This window comes from Physella acuta, unplaced genomic scaffold (assembly GCF_028476545.2).
Source record: "Physella acuta isolate Inbredline_101_S28 unplaced genomic scaffold, ASM2847654v3 ptg000832l, whole genome shotgun sequence".
Taxonomy (NCBI): Eukaryota; Metazoa; Mollusca; class Gastropoda; family Physidae; genus Physella; species Physella acuta.
Window position 1 is genome coordinate 213,378 of NW_026732350.1, and position 19,571 is coordinate 232,948.

A 19,571-nucleotide genomic window follows, 5' to 3' on the forward strand; every position below is an offset into this window, starting at 1 on the left:
GTCCAATGGCAATGCGGACGCCTTATCAAGGAATCCTTACGAGAGACCGGGCGATGAGGAAGAAACGCTGACAGGAATATGTGAGGTCAGAGCGTCAACAGATATCCCTCACGGGGTGCAAGTGATGCAAAACGGGCAGACTGTGGTGGAGCACATATCCACAGAGCCCCGTCATATGGACATCAGTGATTTTAACTGCCTTAATCACAAAGAGATAAGAGATGCCCAGAGAACGGATAGTGGCTTACAGCCGCTATTGAAATACGTCCAGGAACAAAAATTCCCAAGAAGAAGGGAAAGAGAACAGTTTGGTCGAGAAACAAAGAAACTACTGAGTCAGTGGGACCGTCTCAGTATAAAGGATGGTGTTCTCATGCGGAGAATTCATGACCAAATTGATGGGACAATACACCAGGTGGTGGTGCCTGGACAATTACGAGAAGAAGTGCTAAAGTTGGCACATGACAGGGCAGGACACCAGGGTCAGGACAGGACGCACAAAATATTACGACGGCGGTGTTACTGGCCCAATATGGAGATGGAGGTCAAACGCCATTGTGAGGCTTGTGTGAGGTGTCAGCATGCGAAAATGCCAGTTGTTAAAATAAGACAGCCACCAGGACACTTACTGGCGACAAAACCACTAGAGATTGTGGCTATGGACTTTACGTCGTTGGAGCAATCATCGGATGGGACGGAACATGTGTTGGTAATGACTGATGTATTCACCAAATGGACTGTTGCGGTGCCCACACGAGATCAGACGGCCAAAACAGTGGCAAAGGTCTTAATAGAACATTGGTTCATCAAATATGGCATACCAAGACAATTACACTCTGACCAAGGAAGGGCCTTCGAGTCAGAAGTAATTAACCAACTGTGCAGCCACTACGGGATCAACAAATCTAGAACAACCACATTTAATCCGAAAGGAAACGGACAGTGCGAGCGGTTCAACCGCAGCATGCATGATTTGCTGCGTACTCTAGAACCTGAACAGAAAAAACGTTGGCCTGATTTTCTCCCAGAGTTGGTATATCTATACAACTGCACCCCCCATGCCACAACCGGCTTTTCGCCACACATGTTACTGTTCGGACGGGAGGCTCGACTCCCTCTTGACTTGTTCCTAGGAAAAAAGGAAAGTATGACTGGCTCATACACCGCACTGGAATATGTGAATGAACATATGAGACGAATAAGAGAAATGTACAGGGTAGTACAAGGAAGACTAGAACATGAAGCACGGCGAAGAGAACCGCGGGTACAGACAAAAGACCCGCCACTCCAACTGAACGACAAAGTATTACTGCGTAGCCACCCATTAGGCAGAAACAAAATCCACGACCTCTGGGGACAGGAGATATGGCAAGTCGTGGAGATGCCTAAAGTAGCAGGTGGCCCCTTTAAGATAAGACCCACCAATCACATCAAACCGGATCGGTGGGCGAATATTGCTCAATTAAAGAAATATTGGCATAGTCAAGAAGAGCATTTACATACAAAGAAACCGAAGACAACTAGGGAACCGGAAACTACAACGGAAATTCTCATACCCATCCCGGAAATATGTCACCATCAACAGCACAACAGCGATACACATGTGGAGGATAACGGCAACAAAGAGGATCCCGTTTCTCCCAAAAGCAGAGAGACAGTAGACCATCAGATAAGTGGTCCGCGGAGAAGTTTGAGAAACAGAAAGAATACGAAATTTTTCGTCAGCAACCATCAATTCTTTCATGGTCGCGCTGGTATGAGAACAGACTGTTCAAAAAGTTATAAAAGTGAACTGGTGAAGGCACCAAACGAAAAAAGGTGGATGTGAATTCTAGAACTGCGTTGTGTCTGAGGAATATGATGAAGACACATTTGACATGTGAAATAGTGATAACTGTCAATCTTTTACGAATGTGACGACATTGACAGTGAGTGGAACAATAATTTTTTTTTTTTTACGGCGGTGCTTTTGACATTGAAGGAGTGCACCTGCCAAGCGTTGTTTGTGGTTGAAAACACACAAAAAAAGGCGGGGGTGGATGTAACTAGGGTAGTTACCATATTATGGTTAACAACGTATTACAGTCTGATGCAATAGTGCAGATGTTGGGCTGATAACGATCACAAAGCCAAGGCGTAGCTTGGGAAGCGATACGACAAAGCCGCTGCGCAGTTCACAGGCTGACGTAACAGTGCAGATGGTTTATTAATCGGATTGTATGACAGAAGCTGCGCAATTAATATTCTGATGCAACGATTAGAATCGAGTATGAATACGAGTACGAGTACGAGTACGAATACGAGGAGGGATATATAGGAAGGCGACAGTTGAGAAGGGAAAGCCGAACTGTAGAGACGTGTTGAGTAGAAGTGTGGCAGTATCAAGTTGGTTACTGAACGTTGTAGACGTATTGTGTTAATAGGGACGATAGACATGTGCATTCGGTTATGTGAAGACTAGTGAGGACGGTTGGGGGTCAGTTGATTCATTCTATTATTGTGAAGCATTTCTTTTGATTCATGTAATAAAAGGATCAATGGTAAACCTGCATCTTCGAGTATCTATATTGTGGTCGATGTTGTGTAGAATGAGTAAATACACTCGTTAACATTTGGCACTACAAGCAAATAGACTCGTTACATATATATATATATATATATATATATATATATATATATATATATATATATATATATATGTTTGTGTGTGTGTGTGTGTATGTATATATATATAAGCATATATATATACATATACATGTATATATAAACAAATATATACAAATACTTACATATGTATATATATATATATATATATATATATATATATATATATATATATATATATATATATATATAGTAGAATGACGTCATTGATTGAGGATAGACTCGCTGATTTGTGAAATTGAATTTGAAGTTGTGTCCCCTGGTTTGCATTTTCATGCTAACCTGGGAGATAATAAATAACAAATTATAAGATCACCAATTCGTTTCTAACCCTTATTATTTGGTCCCCTAATGTATGCCTAATTTTTCTTCCTGGATAGTAGCAAACCCATGCTTTTGTCGGCTATAGTCTTTCATAAAACAATGCAAAGATTGGCTAGAGCAACCAACAACATAGAGACGACTTTCAGGATAACTGATTAGTAGGCACGAATCAGAGGCGTAGCGACCCTTCCCGGCGCCCGGGGACAAACTTTTCGATTTGCACCCCCCTCAAGATTTTGATTTGCACCCCCCCTTGAGATTTCCATTTGCACCCCTCCTCAAACTTTCGATTTGCACCCCCCTCAACCTTTTAATTTATTTTTCCAACCCGACCTTAGGGGGGGGGGGGTGCAAATGAAAAGTTCGAGGGGGGGGGGTGCAAATCGAAAGTTTGAGGGTGGGGGTGCAAATGAAAAGTTCGAGGGGAGGGTGCAAATCGAAAGTTTGTCCCCGGGCGCCGGGAAGGGTCGCTACACCTCTGTTCAGGGACTATTTCGCATTCGTACAACTTGTATTAATTTTTTTTACATTGTAATGAAAATAAACCGGGAGTGATCTCCGCTAAACTTTCTCGAATATTCTTTTATGAAAAAACATGGGATGGCAACTCGGGATATAGACATGATTTTTAATCCATTTTAAATACTTAAACTTTTTAAAATAGAATAAAATCTAGTACAAAAAAAAAGAATTGCACCTCAAGTGAACGCCAAATAAAATGTGCATAATAGTGCGCAACATTATTTGTACTTTACAAATTAACATGCGTTTATTGAGAAATCGGAAACAGCAAAATATACTACTTCCAGTCAACGGAAATTACTCAAAATTTAACAGAAGACAGACAATTAGATCTTTTACTTACATGTGAAATTTTATTTATTTATCTGAAATAGTACTCAAGTTATAGGCTTTTGAAAATTTCAAAGTAGAAAAAGTTCCACTTCCGGTTATCGGAAATCGCTAAAAAGTTGATACGGATCTACGATTTGCTATAATACTTATATACGAAATTTCATCAACCTAGCTGTAACGGTAATCAAGTTATCGTGTTTACAGACACACAGACACACACATACACACACACACACACACACAGACATACAGACAATATTGTTTTTCCGACTCAGGGAGCTGTAAAACGTCGAGATTTGCAAAAATCTGTTTTTTTTTTGCACGATTACGGATTTTCTTTATACTTCGTATATACGAGAAAATGAAAAATGAAACATTATGCCTAATGCATGCAGAGCTCAGTCAATATCATACACTGATTTCACTGTTTAAAAAAAAAATTAGAGAGGTGGCAAGCTTCTGTGTAGGAATGTCATTGTTAGGGTGGGAGTCTGATCAGAGGCGTAGCGACCCCTCCCGGCGCCCGGGGACAAACTTTCGATTTGCGCCCCCCCCTCGAACTTTTCATTTACCCCCCCCCCCTCAAACTTTCGATTTGCACCCCCTCGAACATTTCATTTGCACCCCCCCCTCAAACTTTCAATTTGGCGCCCCCCTAAGGTCGGCGCCCGGGGACATATGTCCCCCCCGCCCCCCCCCCCTCGCTACGCCTCTGAGTCTGATATTAAACGACGATGTGTGACGATGCGGAAGGGGGGGGGGAGACAAAATTCGATTTACAAAATGACCTCGTGAAAAAATAAAGTGAGTTGTTTTTTTTTTAAATTTCTGAATATTAAAGAGATTATTCGTCAAAAGAAGACACTGCTATGTATTGATCATTTAATTAATTTATTTTTAATTTTACAAAGGCATTAATATTAGAAAAGTACGTATTGTCTAAACTAAAGCATTATATTTTACGAGGCTAGCAGGTGCTAATGGACCATAAAGATTTGTACCTTCCGTTCTATTTTTCTTGAACCGGATATTTAGTGATTTCTTACTACAAAAGTAATGGTAGCCGATGTTACTTAGCAAACAAGCTAAGGAACTAGGAAGTTGTTTATTAAGCTAGAAATAGATTTGATGTTTTCGTTAACATTTTCCCCATTACTTCAAGTGTAAACAGCACTTTAGCGGAATGCAGGTCTTTTTAAATGTTAGGAGTGCTGCTTTGTTTCTGTTGTTGTTAGTGTTAGTTACAGAAGCAACAGATGACAGAAGTGAAACAAGAACTCTTCCTTCTTCAACCCTTGAAGCCATCAGTGAAAAGCTAGGGAATGGATATAAAATAATTGACATCTCAAAGTATGATCATTTGTCCGGTTCCAAACCAACATCAAGGCTGAAACGTGCAGCTAATGATCAGGATGGTGTTGATCCAAAAAATATAGTTACGATGGTAAGTTTTTTGAACATGTAGTTTAGTAATTCTGGCCTGTTTTTTTTAGGAATACAGAAATAAAAACTTGCATAAGTAACAGATTTGCAACAATTAGATCTAGATCTAGTAAAAAAATTATTGATAAAATTGTAAAATTGTCTAGAACAATGTTTAGCAGAAATTCTAGCAGCAATCATTAGCAAAAACAGATTAAAACACTAACTAAAATCAGTAGGCTAGAAATAAAAAATATTATTAGCAAAATGGTAGATTCTATTTATTTTTACCATACCATGATTAATCGATCCAAATTTTTAAAACACTCTAGACCTATACAAAAATGACTTGCACCAAATAAATTATGGTGTGTAGGCCTAAAAGTGTAAGTCATTGTTTTTCTGTTTTTTTAAATTTTTTACTGCAATTTTACCCGAACAATAGGGAAAGGACGGCATAGGCCTATACAGATTAGACTTGTACTCTTCACTATCAATATACCATAATCTATAGTATATATTATGATAATATATACTATAGATTATTTTTACTTTTTTGGTATTACTAACTATAGGTTTTCCCACTAAATCTGAGATTAATTTAGGCTCGCAAACAATACTATTACTATAGAATACTAGACACATACATTTCAATTTCATATTCTGTGAACACAACATTTAGCTCTTACTCTTTGAAAAAATGCTTATAGGCTAAATAAGTTACATTTAAAATTTGGAGATTCTTAATAATAAATAAAGTCAACCCTTAGCTTGAAAGCCTGAGTTAGGGCAATGCAAGTTAAGTGTAGATCTAGGTGTGACTATGTTGCTTACAAATAATTAGACAGTTGTTTATATTGTAGAGAAAATTAATTTTAATTTCTTTACAGACATTAAATTTACATATTTTACCTTCCCTCAAAACAAAAAATTAAAACTAAAATATTTGTTAAATCTGTTTAAATTTATTTGTTATGGAATCGATTTGAGTAGATTATTAAGTTAACAAATATAAAAAATAGGTGTTATTTTAACCCATATTATCCCAAGGTCTCAAATTTTTATAATTTTTTGATATGGTTTAGCTTTTGGGCACTGAATGAAGGAATGACTATGGATTTTTTAAAAAAATCAATACTTTTTTAAATATCGATTTTTTTAAAAACGTCCCATAAATGGGACGCTAGCAATGAACGGCCCCATGTACATTTATTGAAAAATAAAATCATTTATCACGAAATATGGCTATTTACGCGAAAATTAAACTGTATACTGATTTTGTATTGTTAGACCAATGATTACATTGTTTAGGACAGCTAAAAATACTGATAATGATCAATTGGGTTAGCCATACCATGGTCTAAAATGCAGAAATTATGTTCAAAAGTCTAGTTTTTTTTCAATCTAGCATCCATCAAATTGAATAACACTTGGAAATAAGTAAAGCTGTGACTAGTACATCTAATTAGACACACATGATCACAAATATTGTTATTATTCATCGAAAATGTAATATAATTAAATATAAATAATTGATTTTTTGGTGGGCGTACTTGAAATTTTCAGGGGTGGGGACTTAAATTTCAGGGGAAGGGTGGACATTGGTAAAAGTATGTTTTGTATATAAATTCCATTTTGTTCTGGGGGCAGAGCCCCCCCTCTCTCTCCTCCGAAATGATGCCTGAAAGAAACTCTGTGCCCTCAGTGAATTTGCAAAAGATGATCCGGTCCAGTCCCAGATGTCATCTAGCCATCTTCTCTTTTGTTACCCTCGCTATTTCACCACCCCCCCCCCCCCCCACCCCTCACAGGCGTACATTAGGACATCAGACATCTTATTTCTAGGGCACAGATCAGTCTCTGGGGGCTTGTATTGAGTGTTCATGGCTCTCATCCATGTATACACCTCACTATGCGAACAGCTCCCAATCTAACACCAGGAATCTCCTTAAAAAGTTAACAAAGTAAAACTGGTACTGGGAACCTTTGGAGGAGAATATTATTGGGGCATGACAACTGTACACAGCTAATTCACATTTCTGCTATATGTAGCTTAAGCTCTCTGATATGAAGAGAGTTAACCAACCCCCATGACTGAATCATTTCACCTCAATCATGGAAATTGTTATTATTCTGGTTTGTTATAATTTTAATATCACGCGCTAGTAAATTTACAGCAATACTAAATTAGTTTGTATGCAATGGTATTTAATACTTCAGTAAGTGTAATTCTGAAAACTTAAAAATAAAATGTAAGTTTTTCAATATTTGCAATTTTTTAATACAATAATATATAAGAAAATATAGCTCAAGGTCATACTTAAATATCTATAAATACTACTTAACACCCCAAAGTCAACAGTTAACAAAGTCAACAATTGTTTCACCATAAATAAACATTTAACATAAATATTTGCATCTGTGTTTCTCGCTAGTGTCCAATAAATGTGACGTGTGTGTAACAATCTGCATAAATATAGGTCAAGGTCATAATTAAATATCTATAAATACTACTTAACACCCCAAAGTCAGCAGTTAACAAAGTCAACAGATCTTTCACCATAAATAACCATTTAACATAAACATTTGCATATGTGTTTCACGCTAGTGTCCAATAAATGTGACGTTTGTGTAACAATCTACATGGGGCCATTCGTTGCTAGCGTCCCACTTATGGGACGCTTGTTGTACACTTGATATAACGAAGTAGTAGAAAAAAATTTTTATTCTTAAATTTTTATCAGATAGAAATATGGTACTGCTACAAGTTTCAAATGTATGTTGCACTTAAAATGTTAATATTTTAGAAGATATGCATTTTCCTGTGCGCATGTTTTCTTTTTTCCGCCATTTTGACAAGTCCTGCAAATCCGGCACTATAACATTTTTCTAAATTAATTTTTTTCAAAAAACACACACACATTCAATAGTCTAGCCATTTTCAAATACAATGAAACATAATTTGTGTTTTAACTAGTTTTTAATAAATTTTAGCAATTTCTTTTACAAGCGTCCCATAAGTGGGACGCTAGCAGAATATGGGTTAATTCTGAAAATATTATTAATACTATCGTCACCAATACCAGTAATTTTACATTCTATGATTAATCGTTATTCACATTGTTAATCTAGCAAGGGAGAAAGTCGATAAAGAAGTCTTATTTTAAAATAATACTCAATTAATCTACTAGTATTTAGACTCCAAATCAGTGGTGATAAGTAAGCGTACACAAAAATATTTTTTTTAGCATGGTCTAGATATTATAGGCGGGTAGCTCTAATAAAGCATTACATTTACATTAATTTTTAATTGTATGAGTATTTTTTGAATATCCAAAAAATTTAAACAGCCAAACTTCAAAACTCTTAACCAAACCAAAACTATTAATGGTGCATCTTCCTGCAGTTTAAAAATGTTGAGTTTACGTTTATCTATGCAAAAAAGTATTTGCTTTTCAGTTAAATAATAATGTGATAAAAGTGATTAAAAAAAAACCACTTAAAAATTGTTTATTATTTTATTCGCAGGCCAAGTTGAATGATTCACACCCAACTCTTGTTATTCACTGGGCAGGAGAATCAAGTGACTTGCTTGTTGCCCTTGCAAAGTCACCCAGTGGGAGTAGCAGTTCCTTGTTTCTGTCATGGGTAACATTTTTTAAATATGAATTTGGCTTCGAAAATAATTGACTTTTTTTAAAAGACATATCATTTTACAATTATAAATATTACTTGTCCATTTGAGATTTTAACAGGTATGTTTTAACTAACTAAAAATGTAGTTATTTCTTTGTTAACTATTTTATAACACCACATGATGGTTGTGACAGAGTTATGCCCCTTTTGTAAATCTCATTTTATTTTCCACTGATGACTTTTCATTTGATTTTGTACTACATTTTTTAATTGATCCAAAGTCTTTTAAGATGCAAGCAATCATTTACTGGGATACATTTCTGCATTACACATAATGTTATAATTCCACCAACAGAACTATGGCCGTACGTACACAGATGTAAGTAAATTGCTGAATACTTCTGATGGTAGACAAGCTGTTCTCAATACATTCTACAGCCTGAAAGGATTTATAAATCATGTAAGTCTCATTGTTTCAAAGTATTGATTTGAACATTGCCTGTAGTATAACATTTTTTTTTTGTATATATATATATATATATATGCAGTTTATTTTTGTACAATATCTCAACAAATAATTTGCGCATTTTAACAAAAAATTTCATCAGTTTAATAATAATTCTGTTTAAACAAAGTTATAATTAGCCTATATTAATTAACAATTGAATGGCGTGGCCTAGGAGGTAGAGCGCTTTGCTGCTAACCTGAGTGTTACGCTTATGCTGTGCAGTGTGAGAGGGTTTGAGTCACTTGACTCAGCCAACTACCATTTAACTTATCTCCAATACCAGGGAGAGAGTTCTAAACCTTGAGAACCAATAAGGTTGTCTTACGTTCAGACAAATCAACGACGTTTCAAAATAAGATGAACTAAATACTTCTTGTACGAATCTTTATTACTGTATTCACTTATCTATATTCATAGAACCTATCTCTCAACTTGAGTCATGCCAACCAGCACACATCCTTTCACACCTACGATCGAGATTAGACTCACACCCAAACTCATAGCAACCAAATCTCTATACAATTATGTCACTAACTTTCAATGTGTCATCATACTAATGCGTTCACTATGGTTTTCGCACCAAACTGCACTCAAGTCCATATCTACTAAAACATACATCATAACACTGAGTCCACCTAGCTTTGGTGGATACATAACTCCTGTTAGGGAAAGTAAAGGCGGCTGGACAAAGTGCTGACCACACCTTCTCTTCATATGCCGAGGTCAAGAAACAAGCTCTACTTCATGTGCCCAAGGGTTGGCTAGATCTGAAGAGGAACTTTACTATATTAATTAACATGACATACATTTGTGTGCTTAACATTTTTTTTTTGAATATGTTTCAGTACATCTTTACAGATGTAGTCCACAAGTGTGTCTTCACAACCGATGATGCTGGGCACAACTTCAACTCGTACTGTAATCTACCATTTAGGCCTAAGAAGCTGAGCCAGAACAGCATCAACCCTTCCATGGTACTTGGCATGGACGATGATGATCCAGCAAAACAGGTGATTAATATTGCGGATTTAATCCATTATAATGCCCTCATTAATGTTGCAGATTTAATCCATCATAATACCCTCAAAATAATTCTGGAAATTTGCCTTAAAGCCTTACGCTATTGATCTATTACTCACAGATTTATTAGTTTTAATTAGTTCAAACCCTATAATTTAAAAAAATATAGCAATTTTCTATGACATGTACTTATATAAACATTAGTTATCAATTACATTTTTGTTAAATTATTTTTGCCAGCCAGCATTTTAAACATGCTGTGATATCTTTTTGAGTACAAGTACAATGCACAACCTGTTGTTCTTTTGTGAATAGCAGTCAGTTTTAGTGCTAACTGCTTTAAGTTTAAATGTGTAGTGAATACAAGTTTTGCATGTGATTAGATGCACATGACTGGAGATAAAATTGCTGTTCATATTTTAACTGAATTATGATTGGGCTGATACATTCATTTTTTAATATTTTTAACTTTTAAAGTAACACTGTTTTAAATATATCCAACAATTTTGGGTTTTGTTTTCTAATGATCTTTTGTCAGAATTTTTATTCAGAAATGTGATATTGCTGTTACAGTTAGCCATGTTTAGGTTATATACACATTGTTTACCTCCCCTTTGAAACATAGTTTTATTCTCCTGTTTTGTTACTTGCAGTTGTATTACTCTGAAGACTTTTGTCAGACCTGGAGGCCTGTGTTCAGCAGTGTTAAATCCTTTTACTGGTAAGTGCTTCATTTAATAAGGCTAATAGTTATCAATGTTTAGTCCTGTTGCAGGTATGTGTTACATTAAGGGCTTGCAAAGGTGATTATCTGTATAAAACAGATTAATTGTTTTGAATGTAATATGCTTCTAGCAGTTTGATGTAAATCAATAAATATAAAAAGTGTTTGTAATGTTGTGATGATGGGACGTAGCAGAGATTAAAAAACAAATAACTCTGCTTGGGTCTGCCCTGTAGACTGCAGTGCCTGAAAGGGTCCTTTATTTCCTGTAAGGTGGTAGAGGTGGCGTGAAAATGCTTTTTTCACACGGTTCGGTTTTGGGTTAGATTCTATAACCATAAAGTGCCCTATCATTGATCTAACAGATTCCATTATTAGAATTAGTACCACAAATTGAAAATCATACAAACTGAAATTGGTTGAAAACATTTTATTTTCACTATCCTAAAATATTCTAAGTTATAGTTAGAAAAGGTTTCCCAAGAAAAATGATCAATTATTTATAATTTTTAAAAATCAAGGTTAATATCAACCATTGTGTTAACTTTTTTCCCAGGGGTGTGCTGCCTTATGATGACTCTTCTATAATTTTTTTCCCAGGGGTGTGCTGCCTTATGATGACTCTTCTATAATTTTTTTCCCAGGGGTGTGCTGCCTTATGATGACTCTTCTATAATTTTTTTCCCAGGGGTGTGCTGCCTTATGATGACTCTTCTATAATTTTTTTCCCAGGGGTGTGCTGCCTTATGATGACTCTTCTATAATTTTTTCCCAGGGGTGTGCTGCCTTATGATGACTCTTCTATAATTTTTTTCCCAGGGGTGTGCTGCCTTATGATGACTCTTCTATAATTTTTTTCCCAGGGGTGTGCTGCCTTATGATGACTCTTCTATAATTTTTTTCCCAGGGGTGTGCTGCCTTATGATGACTCTTCTATAATTTTTTCCCAGGGGTGTGCTGCCTTATGATGACTCTTCTATAATTTTTTTCCCAGGGGTGTGCTGCCTTATGATGACTCTTCTATAATTTTTTTCCCAGGGGTGTGCTGCCTTATGATGACTCTTCTATAATTTTTTTCCCAGGGGTGTGCTGCCTTATGATGACTCTTCTATAATTTTTTTCCCAGGGGTGTGCTGCCTTATGATGACTCTTCTATAATTTTTTTCCCAGGGGTGTGCTGCCTTATGATGACTCTTCTATAATTTTTTTCCCAGGGGTGTGCTGCCTTATGATGACTCTTCTATAATTTTTTTCCCAGGGGTGTGCTGCCTTATGATGACTCTTCTATAATTTTTTTCCCAGGGGTGTGCTGCCTTATGATGACTCTTCTATAAATTTTTTCCCAGGGGTGTGCTGCCTTATGATGACTTCTATAATTTTTTTCCCAGGGGTGTGCTGCCTTATGATGACTCTTCTATAATTTTTTCCCAGGGGTGTGCTGCCTTATGATGACTCTTCTATAATTTTTTTCCCAGGGGTGTGCTGCCTTATGATGACTCTTCTATAATTTTTTTCCCAGGGGTGTGCTGCCTTATGATGACTCTTCTATAATTTTTTTCCCAGGGGTGTGCTGCCTTATGATGACTCTTCTATAATTTTTTTCCCAGGGGTGTGCTGCCTTATGATGACTCTTCTACCATCTACATAGAAAAGGTCCAGGCCACGGGCAAGGCACAGATCATCCGCTCTAAGAACTTGTTCACGTCCAGCCAGCAGAATGACCTCATGCTGTCGGAGGTCATTAGCTTTGAGATGAGGGATGAATACATGTTTGCCACCAAGTCTGTGGTGAGTTCAATAGACTGGGCAACTCTAGTGATGTGGTCAGTTGAATACAGTGGGCTACTCTAGTGATTGGATTAGTTGAATAGACTGGGCAACTCTAGACGTCACACTCCAGAGAGGCGGGAGGAGGGTTTCAGAAAATGTGATGACGCCCTTTTCCAATAATGTTAGAACTTGAATTTAAGCCGTTCTTTTCCGTAGGTATTTTTTAAAATTTCAATTAAATTCTATTTAAGCCTGCTCAGCATTGTTTATCTCAGTAAATATTTTAGAAAAAAGCTGCTGTTTTTTTTAAATTACATTTACGAGAGGTGAGAAAGGCTGAATTGTAAGGTCATGTAGGTCCTGGCTAATATTAAAGCTGGGTGGTGAATAGGGAGGGGAGGTTAAAAATCATGATAAAAATCGCTTATGATATAGATCATCTCAGTGGTTGTATAAATCCAGTGCTTTATTTACACATTGGGATGTTTTTTAAAAAAAAACCCATGAGCACTGTCGTCTTAATTTTACTGTTTACATGCAGGATACAAGTTTTATTTTTGTTTTCAAATTTTTTAAAGAACTACCATGTTAAAACTCCCTTCCCCCAGTCAGCACATTGGCATAAATTGTAAAGTAAGAAGCTATATACATTTTTATTAACTTTGTTTATGAAGAACACCTTACAATTTTTTGTTCATAATTTAGGTTATTTGTACCAGCTTTACAAGTTTTTACTGTACATTTTCAGAGACTTCTGGGAGCGAAGTACAACCCCCAACTCCAACTGTGGGTGTCATACAACAGGGGTCATTTTATGAAAGCTGAGTTCCCTGTACAAGGAAACATCACAGTAAGTTAAGGATTCCAAGGTCCTGATTTTTAATTTTTTGTTTGTTTTCCCTTTTTTGTAAGAGGTTTACAATCTTCAACCAAGGCAGGTGAATTTTATCAAAGCAAAAAATAAACTTGTTTAAATTTTCAATATTTATAGGAAAGAACCTTAAATAAGGGAGACAATTAGATTTATGTAAAAGCATAGAAAGAAAATGAATTGAGAGATTGTTCAAGGGAAACAAATTTATGTAAAGGTGGACAAGTGGATTTATATAATAGCAAAGTATTAACTACTATTCAGTAAAACCTAAATTCATAATTTTAAAATAATATTAATTTTTTAATTACCGATTTAAGGGTCTATGATTAATTTCTGAGCACTGTTTGCCCGAATGAACACTTGCCCGAAAATGTCAAATGCCCAAATGGGACAAATGCCTGCGGCTAGTGGCTCCCACTGATTAGCTGTATCCACAAATTTTTTAAATCAGCAACAGTTTATATCAAGATTTATATTTTTCATTGAAATATTAGAGTTGTGTTTGGGCTGAGGTATCAGCTTTAGCAGTTTTTCACAATTCAGAGTGATGCTTGAATTCATTGGCTAATGGAGTTTTTAAATAGGATGTAATAAAGTATTTTTGAAACTTTTGGAATAACTTGGTTAAAAATAAACGGCACAAACAACTTGTCAGTACTATGTGAGAGGAACGGTGTCAAGACTATTTTATTACTAAATTCAGTCTCTAATAATCTGATAGAAAGTCTTGATGGACTTTTGTCCAAGACCTTAGTTATACTTTTTAAAACATTTTTTTGCACCGGGGGAGGGGGGAGGATAGGAATTAATAGAGTATAGAGATATTAAGATATTTATTCTTACTCAAACTCCATATATCGTTGTAAACTTATTAATGCTAAGCAGCCGTATTTGGGATGATAATAGTTGGTAGAATTAACATATTTATACTGACCTAAACTCTATTATATGTTGTTGAAAACTTTCTAGGACTTTTTTGTTGCGGACACGTCAGAGGGCCAGATGATGGTGTGTGCTACCGTCAATGAAACAACCAACCTGTACATATCTGACAGTGAAGGCTACAGGTTCTCCCTCTCACTGGAGAGGGTTGTATACTTCAACCCTAAGACAATCAACAACCTCAACTGGCTCAGGTATGTGGGTTGTGTTTCTCATTTGATTGAAAAATTGATTTCTTCTTTAGGTATATAGGGTCTTGACAGCAAAAAAAAAAAAAAAAAAAAAAAAAAAAAAAAAACTTTTTAAAATAACTTTAATTTTAAATTTAAGTCTTTGACAGTTTATATTTTCTTAAGACAGGTGTCAAATGTTGTAAAACAATTTTTGTTAATCTTATTTTCATAAAAAATATTTTATTTTTAATGGAAACAAAAATACATAATAATGAAAACTATTAAATAAACCTTATCTTGTTCAACGCATGGCAAACTATGATTGCAACTTATATAACGTATTTTAAAACTGCATGATCTAATAAACTTAAGAAAAACAATTATCATTATATTAAGGTTTTCCTGAATAGCTTGTTTAGTCCAGGTCTGGGTTTTAATTTGTTCTGTAGCACATCCTTGATTTTGTCCCTCTCTTCTTCTTCTTCGTTCTTAATTTTAATGTTGGAAGAGATCGAGCCTTATCTGCCAGAGGGTTTGAACTCGAGACTTTTTTATTTTTAATTTTTAAACAACCATGAGCTTTAGCCGACTCGACCACGCCTCCATCACAATTAAGGATACGTGTCAACTGGTTATGCGCCATTGAGGCCATTGACTCCGATTTCAGCCTGCTTTTCTTTTTTGGATTTGCTTCCATAGCCTTTGTCCAACCAAGAATAAACTACAAGGCAGCAGTTGTTTGATTTTGGAGTTGTCTCTCCTAGAAGAGTGGCTGTCCCCAGCTAACGAGCCTCATCTGCCCGAGGGTTCGAACTCGAGACTTTTCGGTTTAACAACCATGAGCTTTACTGACTCGACCACTCTGACCCCTTTGTCCCTCTCAATCTTGGCTTTATCGTTATTGAATAAATAAATGAATAGGCATCATTTCATTCTTTTCAACCTAAACTGTTTTTATAAATTGAAATTAAATCAGTTTGATCCGGGTCTGCTTATAAGACTATTCAACACCATCATAATCTACATATACATTTTCTTATATGTTCGTTGTTCTCCTCTTATACTTATTTATAATATTTTTTTTCAGATTGTTTCCAAAAGACGCTTTTGTCGACTTGACCAAAGTCAATGGGATACCTGGCATCTACATCGCCTCCCAACAGTCAACCAATGTCTTTGATATTGACGCCCAGATCACCCTGATCTCCTTTGACAAGGGTGGGCAGTGGCAGCGCATTCAGGCCCCCAACTACACCATTGGTCATAGGTTCAACAACTGTTCACTGGTGAGTCAGAGTCTGTTCACTGGTAAAGGGTTGAAATTAAACTAAAAGTCAGAATCTGTTGACTGGTAAAGGGTTAAAATTAAACTATAAGTCAGAATCTGTTCACTGGTAAAGGGTTAAAAATAAACTATTTCTTTGCAGCAAGGCAAAAAAATAGTAAGTCATATATCAAAGGAAGTATTTGGTACAAATAGACCTAATTTTATACTTTTTTCAATCAAAATTGGAATTTTGTTCTTTGCACATTATGCCAATCAAAATGATAAGTTGTAAAATGAAAATTGAGTTTGAAAATGATCAATAAAATCATCAATTTTGCTTATAATTTAAAAAAATAAACACTTTAAAAAAATTATGCAGTGGTGATCAAGTTGAGTTTTTTTCTAAATGCATGTCCCCCACAGAGACACAACGTGCATTTAAGCCTTGTATAGTAGGTTGAAACTAGAACCAAAGTGATGTTTCATCTGGGTTTTGGATTTTGGCGTGTATCCACTGGATGTTTACTCATTGTAGCCAACACTTTACAAATACTGTAAATAAAACAGCCCTAATGGCCAATGTAGGGATGAAGTATTGTTTAAACTAGTGATGTGATTAATCTTTTTTCTTCAGTCAAACAACTGTTCTCTTCACCTGACCCAAGAATACAGTAAGATGAATCGTGACATCAGTGCCCAGTCTATATTAACTCAAGACTCTGCTCCAGGTTAGATTTTTCTTGAATTTGTTAAGTCAGTTACTCAACTAGAATACAGTAAGATGAATCGTAACGCCAGATCATTTATTGGTCATAACAGTGGTGTTGTCATGATTGTCATGGGGGTGTGGTGGTTCTCTAACAACCCCCTCTTGGCTACACCCCTGGGTCACACCATAGCTCTACAATCTATAATGGAAGCAACAGTTAGACCTGGTCTCTTCCCTTGTATACCCAAATCTTAAAAAGATAATAAAAATTGAATTACATGATGTTTTGTGACTCCCCTCACTGTTCGAGGCATTTTATCCTGCTTCTTCATCTTCGTACTTAATTCTAGTGTTTGTAAGGGATTCCTTTACCCTGTTTAACTACCACTTTTTTATGATTTTAATGGCAACACTGTATAAATGTGGTATAGGCTATCTATTTTAAGAATTTTTAAAAATGAAATTCATTAAAAATTCATTTGATGATTATTTTTTAAACCAAAAATAAAAATTATGCAAAACACTTGGAAGTAGTAATAAGAGAATCTCAAAATCACAATTCTTTACTCACTTCTGAATCATATTTTATACAGTCATATAAAAACAAGGATTTGATGATCCAGAACAAAACTTAAAATGTGACATGCTTTAAACAAATTTAATAAGGTTGTTTTAAAACAAACACAATCTTTTAAAATCCTTCAGGTCTGGTGATTGCCTCTGGTATCATTGGTCAAAGCATCAAAGGAAACCCTGATGTTTACCTGTCCAGAAATGCTGGCATCACATGGCACCAGATTCTGACTGGCAACTACCTGTATATGGCGGCAGATCATGGTGGAATACTAGTGGCAGTGAGACAAGCCATGGCAGTGGATGAGATTTTGTAAGTGTCAAAACACATTCTCTTTCAAAACTGTTTTTCTCTTTCAAAACACTTTATTTTTTTCAGAACACTTTCTCTCAATGGCAGCTAAATCAGAGTTTCTTCCAGGCACATTTTTGGGGGAAATGGAATTTATATAGAAAACTTACTTTTACCATTACTTAATTGGTGTTGGTGGAAATCCATCTCAAATTATAATTTAGTATTGAGTGTCAACATGTTATGTGCTATATTGACCCTTGACTCTGACTTCAGCCTGCTTTTCTTTCTGGATTTGTTTCCATAGCATTTGTTCACTCATGAACAATCAGCAATGCAGTACTTATTTGATTTTGGATTGCTCTGCTAGATGAGTTGCTTGACCAAAATCATTGGTGTACCTGGCATTTACATTGCCTGTCAACAGTCAGCCAATGTTTTTGATATTGACACCCATATCTCCCTTGTCTCAGCTGATCTAATGAGCTGATAGTCAAAATTTACTCCAAGTTAGATGTGTAGTACCCAGTCAGAACTGATCTTTATACTGATCCCACTCCATAATCCTTGCTTTAAATTATAGAAGATTTTATATTTGGGCTGATAAAGCAGGGCGTACACGTTATTTTTTTTTTCCTCTTAATATGAGGAGATTGTGTGGTCAGCACAACGACTTATTTATCATTAGTATTATTTATTTTACATGTTTGAGTCAGGATCAGAGGCGTAGCGACCCTTCCCGGCGCTCGGGGACAAACTTTTCGATTTGCACCCCCCCTCAAACTTTTGATTTGCAACCCCCCCCTCGAGATTTTGATTTGCACCCCACCTCAAACTTTCGATTTGCACCCCCCCTCGAGATTTTGATTTGCACCCCCCCCCAAACTTTCAATTTGCACCCCCCTCAACCTTTCAGTTTATTTTTCCAACCCATTTTGGCACCCCCTAAGCTCGGCGCCCGGGGACATATGTCCCCCCCCCCCCCCCTTGCTACGCTACTGGTCAGGATACCCCCATCAGAGCTGGTTGGACTGTAGAATATCTAAAGGACTTAGGTCTTTAAAGAATGTTTGTCTATGTAAAATTTAGCATAAAGTATATTAAATTTCTATAAATGAGGAAAGGAAGGGGCAGTAATAAACCTAACACATAAAACGAGCTGTTGTTCAGAAACCTATTGGAAAACATTGACAACAATATTTTGTACATCTCTTTGTAAAACATTCATGATAGTCGTTTGTTAACACAAATCATACGTTAAAACATAGAAAGGTTTTGACTTTAAAGATATTCATTTCTTCAAGCATATAAAAGTGATGCAAAAAATTCAAATTTTAATTTATTTTTTTACAAAGTGCCACAATCTTTTAGACATACATCTTTGAAATAAAAGATGATTCTCAACATTAAAACATGTTTTTGTTAAAATGCGTGTATTTTATTTAAAAAAAAACAAATTTAATTTTTCTCTGACAATCTGCAGATACTCCATGGATGAGGGGGAGACTTGGAGCAGCTACAGGATTTCCTCAGACATGATCAAGATCTATGGGCTGCTGACTGAGCCAGGGGAGAACACTACCGTCTTCTCCTTGTTTGGTTCCCTGGCAACAGGCCACGGCCACAGTTGGGTGGTGCTGCAGGTCAACTTTACCTCCCTGTTCAATGGTAGGTTGGCCTTTTGATACCTGCTTGGGGATAGGTTGGGCTTTTGATATCTGCTTGGTGATAGGTTGGGCTTCTGATACCTGCTTGGTGATAGGTTGGGCTTTTGATACCTGCTTAGTGATAGGTTGGGCTTTTGATATCTGCTTGGTG

At 36.1% G+C, this 19,571-nt stretch overlaps 1 protein-coding gene across 1 annotated transcript in view; it reads left to right on the forward strand.

Annotated features, from left to right (window-relative positions):
- The first annotated feature begins 4,893 nt into the window (after window positions 1–4,893).
- The window catches only part of LOC131951850 (sortilin-related receptor), a 31,468-nt gene continuing 16,790 nt past the window's right edge, over window positions 4,894–19,571 (forward strand). Inside the window, exons 1-12 of the mRNA XM_059314252.1 lie at window positions 4,894–5,287; window positions 8,794–8,913; window positions 9,257–9,361; window positions 10,255–10,419; window positions 11,083–11,150; window positions 12,761–12,941; window positions 13,672–13,773; window positions 14,767–14,933; window positions 16,000–16,198; window positions 16,814–16,907; window positions 17,594–17,774; window positions 19,237–19,421. Coding sequence (XP_059170235.1) covers window positions 5,027–5,287; window positions 8,794–8,913; window positions 9,257–9,361; window positions 10,255–10,419; window positions 11,083–11,150; window positions 12,761–12,941; window positions 13,672–13,773; window positions 14,767–14,933; window positions 16,000–16,198; window positions 16,814–16,907; window positions 17,594–17,774; window positions 19,237–19,421 — 1,828 coding nt within the window. The 5' untranslated portion in view covers window positions 4,894–5,026. The remainder of the gene's footprint in view (window positions 5,288–8,793; window positions 8,914–9,256; window positions 9,362–10,254; window positions 10,420–11,082; window positions 11,151–12,760; window positions 12,942–13,671; window positions 13,774–14,766; window positions 14,934–15,999; window positions 16,199–16,813; window positions 16,908–17,593; window positions 17,775–19,236; window positions 19,422–19,571) is intronic.